Source organism: Aegilops tauschii, chromosome 1, assembly GCF_002575655.3.
Source record: "Aegilops tauschii subsp. strangulata cultivar AL8/78 chromosome 1, Aet v6.0, whole genome shotgun sequence".
Lineage (NCBI taxonomy): Eukaryota > Viridiplantae > Streptophyta > Magnoliopsida > Poales > Poaceae > Aegilops > Aegilops tauschii.
This window is the reverse complement of record NC_053035.3, coordinates 7,827,014-7,843,627: the sequence shown is the minus strand read 5'-3', so window position 1 is coordinate 7,843,627 and position 16,614 is coordinate 7,827,014. Positions and strand designations below refer to the sequence as shown.

Here is a 16,614-nt window from a genome sequence, read left to right as displayed (position 1 = left end):
TTTTGCTGAAGCAAAGCGAACTACTCTATACGAATCATTATTATTACTTTGAAGTTGCAGCATCACATTGTTTTATTAGAGCTGCAAGGAGTCTTGGCATAGGGGGCATATCAATTTCATGTATACCCTCGAGGGCCCAGACAACTTCACCCATCGTAGGCTGATCAAATTTACTATCTTGGGTGCACCAACATGCAACTTTGCAAACCCTTTCGGCCTCTTCTAGACTGAACTCGCCGTGTAATTGTGGATCCACCAAACTCTTCACATCTTCACCATGAAGCTTGCAGATGGCTCGCACAGGGAAATGTTCATCATGTTGGTAACTGGTGCTGCTGTTGTGAGTGTTATGTGATGTTTCTGGTGAGGAATTCCTCCTTCCGGATATGATTTCCAGTAGTACCATGCTGAAGCCATAGACATCAACTTTCGGTGTGATCGCCACTCCGCGAAGCCACTATGGGGCAAGATAACATATAGTTCCTCTGAATGAAGTCAGAATTAGGCTAAAATCCCTCCCCACAAATGCTGCTGTCCAAAGTCTGCAACTTTAGGAATAAATGATGCATCCACAAGTATGTTCTCTGGCTTAATATCACAGTGTATAATGCACTTGCAGCAACTCTGATGCATGTAGGACAGCCCTCTGGCAACTCCTAGGTTTATCTATATCTGTTGTTCCCAGTCTTGTACAACAACATCGACATTATTGCTCTTCTTAAACAGATGACCATCAAGAGACCCATTTGACATGTGCTCGTACACAAGTAAACCTGTGATCACCTTCGCAGCAGAAACCAATCAATTTGACTAGGTTAATATGTTGGATCAATCCAACTGACCTCATCTCAGCCCTGAACCGCTTCTCTCATTGATGGGCATCATCAAGCCTTTTCATTACTATAGTAGTCTTCGAGTCACTTAATACCCCCTTGTATACAGAACCAAAACCACCCCCTCCCAGCTTTTCTTAGAATTGTTTAGTAGCATGAACTAAGTCAGAGTATTTTGTATTTCTATCACCTTCTCAAATATCTTTCCCTAGACCTCTGTCTGTCTTTGATGTGCTACTGCCTGGACCTTCAGATTCAAAAAGTTGTTTTCTATGGTAGGTCCTTGGTACGTGTCCAACATATCTATATTTTTTTATTGTTCCATGCTATTATAGTATCAATCTTGGATGTTTTATATGCAATTTTATGCAAATATATATCATTTTTTGGGACTAACCTATTAACTTAGTGCCCAGTGCCAGTTGTTGTTTTTTACTTGTTTTTGGCTTTTCAGGAAATCAATATCAAAACAGAGTCCAAATGGAGAAGAAACTTTGGATTATTTTTTTCTAGACCAGAAGAGACCCTAGAAGGTTCGGGAGAAAACCTGACGAGCCACGAGGGACGGAGGGAACGACAAGCTCGGGAGGCGAGCCACCCAGGCCTGTGGGCCCCTCGCCGCACCTCTTGACCTAATTCCGCCTCTATAATTATTGAAATATTCCCCTGACATTAGAGAGCCACCCGAAATACTTTTTCCGCCGCCGCCAGTTTCTGTCCCACGAGATCCCATCTGGAGGCTTTCTCCGGTACACTGCTGAAGGGGGAATCGATCACGTAGGGGCTCCATATCAACCTTGTTGCCCTTCCGATGATGTGTAAGTAGTTTACCACATACCTACGGGTCCATAGCTAGTAGCTAGATGGCTTCTCCTCTCTCTTTGATCTTCAATACAATGTTCTCCTTGATGTTCTTGGAGTTCTATTTAATGTAATCACTTTTTGCGGTGTGTTTGTTGGGATCCGATGAATTATGAGTTATGATCAGATTATTTATGAATATTATTTGAGTCTTCTCTGAACTCTTTTATGCATGTTTATTATAGCTCTGTATTTCTATTCGATCTATCGATTTGGTTTGGCCAACTAGATTAATTTTTTTTTTGCAATGGGAGAGGTGCTTTGTGATGGCTTCGATGTTGCCGTGCTCAATCCCAATGACAGAAAGGCACATGATACGTATTTGTACCATTGCCATTAAAGATAAAAAGATGGTGTTTATTCATGCATGAGTTTACTTTGTCTGCATCATGTCATCTTGCTTAAGGCGTCACTCCATTCTTTATGAACTTAATGTTGCGGAACGTAGTAATTTCAAAAAAATTCCTACGCACATGCAAGATCATGGTGATGCATAGCAACAAGAGGGGAGAGTGTTGTCCACGTACCCTCGTAGACCGAAAGCGGAAGCGTTAGCACAACGCGGTTGATGTAGTCGTACGTCTTCACGATCCGACCAATCAAGTACCGAACGCACAGCACCTCCGAGTTCAGCACACGTTCAGCCCGATGACGTCCCTCGAACTCCGATCCAGCCGAGTGTTGAGGGAGAGTTTCGTCAGCACGACGGCATGGTGACGATGATGATGTTCTACCGACGCAGGGCTTCGCCTAAGCACTGCTACGATATTATCGAGATGGACTATGGTGGAGGGGGGCACCGCACACGGCTAAAAGATCAATGATCAATTGTGATGTCTCTAGGGTGCCCCCCTGCCCCCGTATATAAAGGAGCAAGGGGGGAGAGGCCGCCGGCCAGGAGGGGCGCGCCACGAGGAGTCCTACTCCCTGGGAGTAGGACTCCCTCCCTTTTCCTTGTTGGATTAGGAGAGGAGAAGGAAGGAGAGAGAGGGGGAAAGGAAAGGGGGGCGCCGCCCCCTCCTCCTCCTTGTCCAATTCGGACTTGGGGGGAGGGGTGCGCGGCTGCCCCTTGGCCGCCTCTCCTCTTCCACCAATTGGGCCCATGAGGCCCAATAACCTCCGGGGGGTTCCGGTAACCCCTCGGTACTCCGGTATATATCCGATAACCGCCGGAACCATTCCGGTGTCCGAATATAGTCGTCCAATATATCAATCTTCATGTCTCGACCATTTCGAGACTCCTCGTTATGTCCGTGATCACATCCGGGACTCCGAACAACCTTCGGTACATCAAAACATATAAACTCATAATATAACTGTCATCGAAACTTTAAGCGTGCGGACCCTACGGGTTCGAGAACTATGTAGACATGACCGAGACACGTCTCCGGTCAATAACCAATAGCGGAACCTGGATGCTCATATTGGCTCCCACATATTCTACGAAGATCTTTATCGGTCAGACCGCATAACAACATACGTTGTTCCCTTTGTCATCGGTATGTTACTTGCCCGAGATTCGATCGTCGGTATCTCAATACCTAGTTCAATCTCGTTACCGGCAAGTCTCTTTACTCGTTCCGTAATACATCATCCCGCAACTAACTCATTAGTTGCAATGCTTGCAAGGCTTAAGTGATGTGCATTACCGAGTGGGCCCAGAGATACCTCTCTGACAATCGGAGTGACAAATCCTAATCTCGAAATACGCAAACCCAACAAGTACCTTCGGAGACACCTGTAGAGCACCTTTATAATCACCCAGTTACGTTGTGACGTTTGGTAGCACACAAAGTGTTCCTCCGGTAAACGGGAGTTGCATAATCTCATAGTCATAGGAACATGTATAAGTCATGAAGAAAGCAATAGCAGAATACTAAACGATCATGTGCTAAGCTAACGGAATGGGTCAAGTCAATCACATCATTCCCCTAATGATGTGATCCCGTTAATCAAATGCCAACTCATGTCAATGGCTAGGAAACATAACCATCTTTGATCAACGAGCTAGTCAAGTAGAGGCATACTAGTGACACTCTGTTTGTCTATATATTCACACAAGTATTATGTTTCCGGTCAATACAATTCTAGCATGAATAATAAACATTTATCATGATATAAGGAAATAAATAATAACTTTATTATTGCATCTAGGGCATATTTCCTTTAGTCTCCCACTTGCACTAGAGTCAATAATCTAGATTACACAGTAATGATTCTAACACCCATGGAGCCTTGGTGCTGATCATGTTTTGCTCGTGGAAGAGTCTTAGTCAACGGGTCTACAACATTCAGATCCGTATGTATCTTGCAAATTTCTATGTCTCCCACCTGGACTAGATCCCGGATGGAATTGAAGCGTCTCTTGGTGTGCTTGGTTCTTTTGTGAAATCTGGATTCCTTTGCCAAGGCAATTGCACCAGTATTGTCACAAAAAAAATTTATTGGACCCGGTGCACTAGGTATGACACCTAGATCGGATATGAACTCCTTCATCCAGACTCCTTCATTTGCTGCTTCCGAAGCAGCTATGTACTCCGCTTCACACGTAGATCCCGCCACGACGCTTTGTTTAGAACTGCACCAACTGACAGCTCCACCGTTCAATGTAAACACGTATCCGGTTTGTGATTTAGAATCGTCCGGATCATTGTCAAAGCTTGCATCAACGTAACCATTTACGATGAGCTCTTTGTCACCTCCATAAACAAGAAACATATCCTTAGTCCTTTTCAGGTATTTCAGGATGTTCTTGACCGCTGTCCAGTGATCCACTCCTGGGTTACTTTGGTACCTCCCTGCTAAACTTATAGCAAGGCACACATCAGGTCTGGTACACAGCATTGCATACATGATAGAGCCTATGGCTGAAGCATAGGGAACATCTTTCATCTTCTCTCTATCTTCTGCAGTGATCGGGCATTGAGTCTTACTCAACTTCACACCTTGTAACACATGCAAGAACCCTTTCTTTGCTTGATCCATTTTGAACTTCTTCAAAACTTTGTCAAGGTATGTGCTTTGTGAAAGTCCAATTAAGCGTCTTGATCTATCTCTATAGATCTTGATGCCCAATATATAAGCAGCTTCACCGAGGTCTTTCATTGAAAAACTCTTATTCAAGTATCCCTTTATGCTATCCAGAAATTCTATATCATTTCCAATCAGCAATATGTCATCCACATATAATATTAGAAATGCTACAGAGCTCCCACTCACTTTCTTGTAAATACAGGCTTATCCAAAAGTCTGTATAAAACCAAATGCTTTGATCACACTATCAAAGCGCTTATTCCTACTCCGAGATGCTTGCACCAGTCCATTAATGGATCGTTGGAGCTTGCACACTTTGTTAGCTGATTTTGGATCGACAAAACCTTTCGGTTGCATCATATACAACTCTTCTTCCAGAAATCCATTCAGGAATGCAGTTTTGACATCCATTTGCCAAATTTCATAATCATAAAATGCGGCAATTGCTAACATGATTCGGACAGACTTAAGCATCGCTACGGGTGAGAAGGTCTCATCGTAGTCAACCCCTTGAACTTGTCGAAAACCTTTTGCAACAAGTCGAGCTTTATAGACAGTAACATTACCGTCAGCGTCAGTCTTCTTCTTGAAGATCCATTTATTCTCAATGGCTTGCCGATCATCGGGCAAGTCAACCAAAGTCCACACTTTGTTCTCATACATGGATCCCATCTCAGATTTCATGGCCTCAAGCCATTTTGCGGAATCTGGGCTCACCATCGCTTCTTCATAGTTCGTAGGTTCGTCATGGTCTAGCAACATAACATCCAGAACAGGATTACCGTACCACTCTAGTGCAGATCTTACTCTGGTTGACCTACGAGGTTCAGTAACAACTTGATCTGAAGTTTCATGATCATCATCATTAACTTCCTCACTAATTGGTGTAGGTGTCGCAGAAACCGGTTTCTGTGATGAACTACTTTCCAATAAGGGAGCAGGTACAGTTACCTCATCAAGTTCTACTTTCCTCCCACTCACTTCTTTCGAGAGAAACTCCTTCTCTAAAAAGATTCCAAATTTAGCAACAAAAGTCTTGCCTTCGGATCTGTGATAGATGGTGTACCCAACAGTCTCTTTTGGGTATCCTATGAAGACACATTTTTCCGATTTGGGTTTGAGCTTATCAGGTTGAAGCTTTTTCACATAAGCATCGCAGCCCCAAACTTTAAGAAACGACAACTTTGGTTTCTTGCCAAACCACAGTTCATAAGGCGTCGTCTCAACGGATTTCGATGGTGTCCTATTTAACGTGAATGCAGCCGTCTCTAAAGCATATCCCCAAAACGATAGTGGTAAATCAGTAAGAGACATCATAGATCGCACCATATCTAGTAAAGTATGATTACGACGTCCGGACACACCATTACGCTGTGGTGTTCCGGGTGGCGTGAGTTGCGAAACTATTCCGTATTGTTTCAAATGAAGACCAAACTCGTAACTCAAATATTCTCCTCCACGATCAGATCGTAGAAACTTTATTTTCTTGTTACGATGATTTTCAACTTCACTCTGAAATTTCTTTGAATTTTTCAAATGTTTCAGACTTATGTTTCATTAAGTAGATATACCCATATCTGCTCAAATCATCTGTGAAGGTGAGAAAATAACGATATCCGCCACGAGCCTCAATATTCATCGGACCACATACATCTGTATGTATGATTTCCAACAAATCTGTTGCTCGCTCCATAGTTCCGGAGAACGGTGTTTTCGTCATCTTGCCCATGAGGCACGGTTCGCAAGTACCAAGTGATTCATAATCAAGTGGTTCCAAAAGTCCATCAGTATGGAGTTTCTTCATGCGCTTTACACCGATATGACCTAAACGGCAGTGCCACAAAAAAGTTGCACTATCATTATCAACTCTACATCTTTTGGCTTCAATATTATGAATATGTGTATCACTACTATCGAGATTCAATAAAAATAGACCACTCTTCAAGGGTGCATGACCATAAAAGATATTACTCATATAAATAGAACAACCATTATTCTCTGATTTAAATGAATAACCGTCTCGCATCAAGCAAGATCCAGATATAATGTTCATGCTCAACGCTGGCACCAAATAACAATTATTTAGGTCTAAAACTAATCCCGAAGGTAGATGTAGAGGTAGCGTGCCGACCGCGATCACATCGACTTTGGAACCATTTCCCACGCGCATCGTCACCTCGTCCTTAGCCAATCTTCGCTTAATCCGTAGTCCCTGTTTCGAGTTGCAAATATTAGCAACAAAACCAGTATCAAATACCCAGGTGCTACTGCGAGCATTAGTAAGGTACACATCAATAACATGTATATCACATATACCTTTGTTCACCTTGCCATCCTTCTTATCCGCCAAATACTTGGGGCAGTTCCGCTTCCAGTGACCAGTCTGCTTGCAGTAGAAGCACTCAGTCTCAGGCTTAGGTCCAGACTTGGGTTTTTTCTCCTGAGCAGCAACTTGCTTGCTGTTCTTCTTGAAGTTCCCCTTCTTCTTCCCTTTGCCCTTTTTCTTGAAACTGGTGGTCTTATTGACCATCAACACTTGATGCTCCTTCTTGATTTCTACCTCCGCAGCTTTTAGCATTGCGAAGAGCTCGGGAATCGTCTTATCCATCCCTTGCATGTTATAGTTCATCACGAAGCTCTTGTAGCTTGGTGGCAGTGATTGAAGAATTCTGTCAATGACGCTATCATCCGGAAGATTAACTCCGAGTTGAATCAAGTCATTGTTATACCCAGACATTTTGAGTATATGCTCACTGACAGAACTATTCTCCTCCATCTGGCAGCTGTAGAACTTATTGGAGACTTCATATCTCTCAATCCGGGCATTTGCTTCAAATATTAACTTCAACTCCTGGAACATCTCATATGCTCCATGACGTTCAAAACGTCGTTGAAGACCCGGTTCTAAGCCGTAAAGCATGGCACACTGAACTATCGAGTAGTCATCAGCTTTACTCTGCCAGACGTTCATAACATCTGGTGTTGCTCCTGCAGCAGGTCTAGCACCCAGCGGTGCTTCCAGGACATAATTCTTCTGTGAAACAATGAGGATAATCCTCAAGTTACGGACCCAGTCCGTGTAATTGCTACCATCATCTTTCAACTTTGCTTTCTCAAGGAACGCATTAAAATTCAACGGAACAACAGCACGGGGCATCTATCTACAATCAACATAGACAAGCAAAATACTATCAGGTACTAAGTTCATGATAAATTTAAGTTCAATTAATCATATTATTGAAGAACTCCCACTTAGATAGACATCCCTCTAATCCTCTAAGTGATCACGTGATCCAAATCAACTAAACCATGTCCGATCATCACGTGAGATGGAGTAGTTTCAATGGTGAACATCACTATGTTGATCATATCTACTATATGATTCACGCTCGACCTTTCGGCCTCCGTGTTCCGAGGCCATATCTGTTATATGCTAGGCTCGTCAAGTTTAACCTGAGTATTCCGCATGTGCAACTGTTTTGCACCCGTTGTATTTGAAGGTAGAGCCTATCACACCCGATCATCACATGGTGTCTCAGCACGAAGAACTTTCGCAACGGTGCATACTCAGGGAGAACACTTATACTTTGATAATTTAGTGAGGGATCATCTTATAATGCTACTGTCAATCAAAGCAAGATAAGATGCATAAAAGATAAACATCACATGCAATCAATATAAGTGATATGATATGGCCATCATCATCTTGTGCTTGTGATCTCCATCTCTGAAGCACCGTCATGATCACCATTATCACCAGCGCGACACCTTGATCTCCATCGTAGCATCGCTGTCGTCTCGCCAATCTTATGCTTCTACGACTATCGCTACCGCTTAGTGATAAAGTAAAGCATTACAGGTCGATTGCATTGCATACAATAAAGCGACAACCATATGGCTCCTGCCAGTTGCCGATAACTCGGTTACAAAACATGATCATCTCATACAATAAAATTTAACATCATGTCTTGACCATATCACATCACAACATGCCCTGCAAAAACAAGTTAGACGTCCTCTACTTTGTTGTTGCAAATTTTACGTGGCTGCTACGGGCTTAACAAGAACCGTTCTTACCTACGCATCAAAACCACAACGATAGTTTGTCAAGTTGGTGCTGTTTTGACCTTCGCAAGGACCGGGCGTAGCCACACTCGGTTCATCTAAAGTTGAAGAAAATGACACCCGCCAGCCACCTGTGTGCAAAGCACGTCGGTAGAACCAGTCTCGCGTAAGCGTACGCGTAATGTCGGTCCGGGCCGCTTCATCCAACAATACCGCCGAACCAAAGTATGACATGCTGGTAAGCAGTATCACTTATATCGCCCACAACTCACTTGTGTTCTACTCGTGCATATGACATCTACGCATAAAACCTGGCTCTGATACCACTGTTGGGGAACGTAGTAATTTCAAAAAAATTCTTACGCACACGCAAATTCATGGTGATGCATAGCAACGACAGGGAAGAGTGTTGTCCACGTACCCTCGTAGACCGAAAGCGGAAGCGTTAGCACAACGCGGTTGATGTAGTCGTACGTCTTCACGATCCGACCAATCAAGTACCGAACGCACAACACCTCCGAGTTCAGCACACGTTCAGCCCGATGACGTCCCTCGAACTCCAATCCAGCCGAGTGTTGAGGGAGAGTTTCGTCAGCACGACGGCGTGGTGACGATGATGATGTTCTACCGACGCAGGGCTTTGCCTAAGCACTGCTACGATATTATCGAGGTGGACTATGGTGGAGGGGGGCACCGCACACGGCTAAAAGATCAATGATCAATTGTTTTGTCTCTAGGGTGCCCCCCTGCCCCCGTATATAAAGGAGCAAGGGGGGAGAGGCCGCCGGCCAGGAGGGGCGCGCCACGAGGAGTCCTACTCCCTGGGAGTAGGACTCCCTCCCTTTTCCTTGTTGGATTAGGAGAGGAGAAGGAAGGGGAGAGAGGGGGAAAGGAAGGGGGGGCGCCGCCCCCTCTCCTTGTCCAATTCGGACTTGGGGGGGAGGGGCGCGCGGCTGCCCCTTGGCCGCCTCTCCTCTTCCACCAATTGGGCCCATGAGGCCCAATAACCTCCGGGGGGTTCCGGTAACCCCCAGTACTCCGGTATATATCCGATAACCCCCGGAACCATTCCGGTGTCCGAATATAGTCGTCCAATATATCAATCTTCATGTCTCGACCATTTCGAGACCCCTCGTTATGTCCGTGATCACATCCGGGACTCCGAACAACCTTCGGTACATCAAAACATATAAACTCATACTATAACTGTCATCGAAACTTTAAGCGTGCGGACCCTACGGGTTCGAGAACTATGTAGACATGACCGAGACACGTCTCCGGTCAATAACCAATAGCGGAACCTGGATGCTCATATTGGCTCCCACATATTCTACGAAGATCTTTATCGGCCAGACCGCATAACAACATACGTTGTTTCCTTTGTCATCGGTATGTTACTTGCCCGAGATTTGATCGTCGGTATCTCAATACCTAGTTCAATCTCGTTACCGGCAAGTCTCTTTACTCGTTCCGTAATACATCATCCCGCAACTAACTCATTAGTTGCAATGCTTGCAAGGCTTAAGTGATGTGCATTACCGAGTGGGCCCAGAGATACCCCTCCGACAATCGGAGTGACAAATCCAAGTCTCGAAATACGCCAACCCAACAAGTACCTTCGGAGACACCTGTAGAGCACCTTTATAATCACCCAGTTACGTTGTGACGTTTGGTAGCACACAAAGTGTTCCTCCGGTAAACGGGAGTTGCATAATCTCATAGTCATAGGAACACGTATAAGTCATGAAGAAAGCAATAGCAGAATACTAAACGATCGTGTGCTAAGCTAACGGAATGGGTCAAGTCAATCACATCATTCTCCTAATGATGTGATCCCGTTAATCACATGACAAGTCATGTCAATGGCTAGGAAACATAACCATCTTTGATCAACGAGCTAGTCAAGTGGAGGCATACTAGTGACACTCTGTTTGTCTATGTATTCACATAAATATTATGTTTCCGGTTAATACAATTCTAGCATGAATAATAAACATTTATCATGATATAAGGAAATAAATAATAACTTTATTATTGTCTCTAGGGCATATTTCCTTCACTTAATACTATAGATGCATGCTGGATAGCGGTCGACATGTCGAGTAATAGTAGTAGATGCAGACAGGAGTCGGTCAACTTGTCTCGGACGTGATGCCAATATACATGATCATTCCCTTGGATATATATCGTCATGATTATTCCTTTTTTATCAATTGCCAAACAGTAATTTGTTTACCCATCGTATGCTATTTTCAAGAGAGAATCCTCTAGTGAAAACTATGGCCCCCAGGTATATTTTTATCCTATATTAAAATCCTCAAAATACATTGCTGCAATTTATTTACTTTATTTTAATTTATTTATTTTATACTATCCATCTAGCACTACGAGACTTAATCCTTGCAATTAACCATCGAGGGATTGACAACCCCTTGTTCACGTTGGGTGCAAGTACTTGTTAATTTGTGTGTAGGTGCTGCTAACGAGGTGTTGCGTGGTTCTCCTACTGGATTGATAACATTGGTTCTTAACTGAGGGAAATACTTATCTCTACTATACTGCATCATCCTCTCCTCTTCGAGGAAATCCCAATGCAGCTCAGAAGTAGCAGGAAGAATTTTTAGCGCCGTTGCCGGGGAGACATCATCAACATCTATTAAGTACCTACACATAAACTTTCATCTCCTTACATTTATATTATTCGACATTTGCCTCTCGTTTCCATCTCCCCAACTTCTAAAAAGTTTTTATAAAAATAAAAAAATATTTCCCATTTGCCTTTTTTTTCTCGTTGTGTGATCACTCTTTTTATCATTATGGCTAGTTCTTCTCTTATTACATGTACCCCTGAAAATTAATTTCTCAATTTTAAACAAAGGGGAGGGGGAATTTAAAGGATGCTTTGTATGGGATTTGCGATGCTCAAAATAGATCAACTCGTAAGCGATCTACTACCGTTCTTCTCCGAAATTTTTATGTGGGTGTTACTACTTGGTTTAGATTTGTGATAGACTCTATTACTGGAGGGAATTTTTATTAGTCACCCCATGGATGCTTTCAATGCTATGGGAGATTTAGTGGAATCACCACCTATCACTATTAATGAAACGGTTTTAACTTTGAAACATGTTATGCAAAATATGCATTATGCCACGTCGCTTTGTGGTGTCACATCGATCAATGTATCACTTCTTTAACTTCCGGTTCCTTGGCGAGTGGCGTCCAATAACCCGATAATGAGGCATCGCTCCGGCCAATGGGATTTCAAGGATTTTTACCCCATCTCTCATTGCGGGTTTCTCTCAGAGTTTTATTAGCCATATAGGGTGGTTGGTTGTGATGTGGGTGTGGGATTTGGCATGAAAAGTCACTATTCTCAATCCGCAGTTGTATCAGAAGTGACTTCAGTAAAGTGAAGGAAATATGCCCTAGAGGCAATAATAAAGTTGTTATTTATATTTCCTTATATCATGATAAATGTTTATTATTCATGCTAGAATTGTATTAACCGGAAACATAATACATGTGTGAATACATAGACAAACAAAGTGTCACTAGTATGCCTCTACTTGACTAGCTCGTTGATCAAAGATGGTTAAGTTTCCTAGCCATAGACATGAGTTGTCATTTGATGAACGGGATCACATCATTAGGAGAATGATGTGATTGACTTGACCCATTCCGTTAGCTTAGCACTTGATCGTTTTAGTTTACTGTTATTGCTTTCTTCATGACTTATACATGTTCCTATGATTATGAGATTATGCAACTCCCGATTACCGGAGGAACACTTTGTGTGCTACCAAACGTCACAACGTAACTGGATGATTATAAACGTGCTCTACAGGTGTCTCCGATGGTACTTGTTGAGTTGGTATAGATCGAGATTAGGATTTGTCACTCCGGTTGTCGGAGAGGTATCTCTGGGCCCTCTCGGTAATGCACATCACTATAAGCCTTGCAAGCAATGTGACTAATGAGTTAGTTGCAGGATGAAGCATTACGGAACAAGTAAAGAGACTTGCTGGTAACGAGATTGAGCTAGGTATTGAGATACCGACGATCGAATCTCGGGCAAGTAACATACCGATGACAAAGGGAACAACGTATGTTGTTATGCGGTTTGACCGATAAAGATCTTCGTAGAATATGTAGGAACGAATATGAGCATCCAGGTTCCGCTATTGGTTATTGACCGGAGACGTGTCTCGGTCATGTCTACATAGTTCTCGAACCCGTAGGGTCCGTACGCTTAATGTTCGGTGATGATCGGTATTATGAGTTTATGTGTTTTGATGTACCGAAGGTAGTTCGGAGTCCCGGATATGATCACGGACATGACGAGGAGTCTCGAAATGGTCGAGACATAAAGATCAATATATTGGATTCGGAAGTGTTCCGGGCAAGTTCGGACAAATACCGGAGTACCGGGGGTTACCGGAACCCCCCGGGGAGTGTAATGGGCCTATTGGGCCTTAGTGGAGAAGAGGAGGGGCGGCCAGGGCAGGCCGCGCGCCCCCTCCCCCTCTAGTCCGAATTGGACAAGGATTGGGGCGGCGCCCCCCTTTCCTTCCCCCTCTCTCCTCCTTCCCTCTCTCCTACTCCTACTCTTGGAAGGGTTGGAGTCCTACTCCCGGTGGGAGTAGGACTCCCCTTGGGGCGCGCCTTGGAGGGCCGGCCCTCCCCCCCCCTCCTCCACTCCTTTATATATGGGGGAGGGGGGCACCCCATAGACACACGAGTTGATCAGTTGATCTTTTAGCCGTGTGCGGTGCCCCCCCTCCACCATAATCCACCTCGGTAATATCGTAGCGGTGCTTAGGCGAAGCCCTGCGTCAGTAGCATCATCATCACCGTCATCACGCCGTCGTGCTGACGGAACTCTCCCGCAAAGCTCTACTGGATCGTGAGTTCGTGGGACGTCACCGAGCTGAACGTGTGCAGTCCGTGGAGGTGCCGTATCTTCGGTGCTAGGGTCGGTCGATCGTGAAGACGTACGACTACATCAACCACGTTGTCATAACGCTTCCGCTTACTGTCTACGAGGGTACATAGACGACACTCTCCCCTCTCGTTGCTATGCATCACCATGTTTTGCGTGTGCGTAGGAATTTTTTTGAAATTACTACGTTCCCCAACATAAAGCTCCTCTAAACAATGATATATACTACAAGTAATGGTGAAGAACTTACATAACTTTATTACTTACCATTTTTGTTGTGGTGCCCTTTTGCAATAAACAGTTTAGTCTACAATGTTTTCTTTGATTACTTAAATGCAAATACATGTAACTACACATTTGCATTTAAAATGTAAGGCCGGATTTCTAAATAAAAGAAAGAAGAGACTACAAGTGGCATATTTTGAAATGATAAAACCATAAGGTATCCCTCAAATAAAAGTAAAATTATCATCGGAGGTCACGATAGAGTTCCATGACATGCATGTTTGATTCGAGCTCGCGCAACCTAGGACCCACTCCGACTTCTGAGAAATGATTGTGTCTAGCAAACGACTTTTTCTGGAATATATCTGTTTACTGATTTTTAAATGAACATCATAGTCGAAATACTGTATCAAAGATTATAAACCTGAACAAGTCTTATATTTTGGGAAGGATAGAGTGGTGCTTCTATATAAAAAAACTTGAATAGCTTCTACAATCACCATACAAAGTTTATTGTTCGATGAAATACATCACTTACACATACATTTAATTATGACCCTCAGTACAACTATTTGTATTGTCGAAGAAAGAAGTTACATCTAGATCATTCGAGGAAGGGGTAGTCGGTATAGCCAATGACAGGGTCAGGGGTGTAGAAGGTCATCCTATCATACTTGTTTAGATCCGCACCAACCTCAAATCGATTTGGCAAGTCTGGGTTCGCTAGGAATAGTCTCCCAAAGGCCACTAGGTCTGTGTACCCCTCGGCGACCACCTTGCCCCCTTCCTCACGGTCGTACCCACCATTGGCGACGAAGGTACCTTTGAACGCCTCTCTGTACGGAAGCAACCGCTTCGGCACCACTCGCCGGCCATCCACAATGGCCATCCTCGGCTCGATCATGTGGATGTAGAGGATGTCGTGGTCGTTGAGCTTTGTAGACATGTAGAGTGCAAGAGAGTGGGGGTCAGAGTCGTGGCAGTCCATGTAGTCGGCAAAAGGTGATAGGCGGATTCCCACACGGTGACCACCGACCTCCTTCACAACAGCATCGACCACCTCAAGAGCGAAGCGACACCGGTTCTCAAGACTGCCACCATACTCGTCGGTGCGGTCATTGGCACTATCCTTGAGAAACTGCTCAATGATGTATCCGTTTGCACCGTGGATCTCCACGCCGTCAAAACCTGCCACAACCAAGAAGTGAATTGCTTTATCAATCTAGAATACATGCCATTTTAGATAGCTTCGGCACCCAACTTTCACCGCAGTATTTTATATAGACATGTTAGCAAATACTAAGGCTACTTTCTAAAAAATATAAATGTGTAATTTGTACCTAACAAAATTAAATAAATGTACAAATTCGGTTTTTCAAAACAGATTATGAAAAATATCTAATGGTACAATTTCTACTTCACTAAAAATTTGTTAGTTACTCCATCTGTAAAAAAATACAACAGCGTTTAGATCATTTTTTTATGGAGGGAAGTAGTTGCCAAAGAAAGGAAAATTTTAGCTGAACTTAAACTTTTTTTTTCTAAAACAAACATGCTTGTCGTGTTGGCGATATCAACAGCATATACACGTGGTACATACCGGCGTCGATGGCGTTCCTGGCGGCCTTCCTGAAGTCGTCAACGAGGGCAGGTATCTCTTCCACCGTCAGCCTCCTCGGTGGCGAGAACTCCTCTAGCCGGCCGTCGAAGCTCATCTGCGGGCCGACCCCCTTCTCCGTGCTCGACAGCGGCGCGGCGCCGCCGGGCTGCAGCTCGAAGGTGGACACGCGGCCGACGTGCCAGATCTGGCAGAAGAAGAGCGCGCCCTTGGCATGCACGGCGGCGACAATGGGCTTCCACGCCTCGACGTGCTCCGCCGTCCAGATCCCTGGGGTGTCGGTGTAGCCCCGTCCCGTGTTGGAGACCACTGTGGCCTCTGCGATGAGCAGGCCGCCGGCGGTGGCGCGCTGGGAGTAGTACACGGCGGCGTGCGGCTGCGGCATGTTGGCATAGGAGCGCCGCCTCGTCAGCGGCGCCAGAACCACCCTGCAGCATCATTGCTTCAGTATGGTCGCCGGCCGGCCGGCCGTCGTTTCAGCCATGCATGATCCATGACCATGAATGATCGAACATGTACAACAGGTGGCTGATGGTTGGTACGTACCTGTGGGCGAGGTCGAACTGGCCCATCTTGTACGGCGTCAGGAGAGGGATGGGCTCCATTGCTGATGGCTGAAGTTTTTCTTGATCAATTAATGGCGAAGGAGGAAGAAGAAGACTGATGAGTGGTGTGGGGGTAGTGACTGGTTAGTTGACAGGACATCCATTTATACTAGATGATTGATGTGCAGTCACATACTATTCTCCCGGCTGCTAATTGAGCCGTCCCGATCGTCCACATAGTATCATGAGTGAGCTAAGCATGGAAGAAATAGGCATCTTATTGATTGATTCCCACGCACGCATTCAACTTCTTTTTCCTCCTTTGCTTTTGAGCTAAGCACGGGTTGACGTCTCTCTTTTTTCTCTTTTCATTTCCTCTTGGCAAAGGCAAGGCACATACGAACAAAACCGGCCGACTTTTCTACAAATTTTTTTCAAGCGTCCATCCTCTCCGTTCCTGCAGCTAGCAGCCAACACAGTGAAAATTAGCAA

The 16,614-nt window shown here is 44.5% G+C and overlaps 1 protein-coding gene and 1 pseudogene across 1 annotated transcript; both read right to left on the bottom strand.

The window, feature by feature from the left end:
• Positions 1 to 43: 43 nt before the first annotated feature.
• On the bottom strand, positions 44 to 1,566 carry LOC141026602 (G-type lectin S-receptor-like serine/threonine-protein kinase At2g19130; annotated as a pseudogene).
• A 12,772-nt stretch (positions 1,567 to 14,338) lies between these two features.
• LOC109765646 (12-oxophytodienoate reductase 1) lies at positions 14,339 to 16,259 on the bottom strand. The gene is made up of 3 exons (XM_020324429.4): positions 16,124 to 16,259; positions 15,560 to 16,005; positions 14,339 to 15,147 (listed from the first exon to the last, which is right to left on the bottom strand). Exons 1-3 carry the CDS (start codon positions 16,180 to 16,182, stop codon positions 14,564 to 14,566), a joined length of 1,089 nt encoding a protein of 362 aa, XP_020180018.1. The 5' UTR covers positions 16,183 to 16,259; the 3' UTR covers positions 14,339 to 14,563.
• Positions 16,260 to 16,614: the final 355 nt, after the last annotated feature.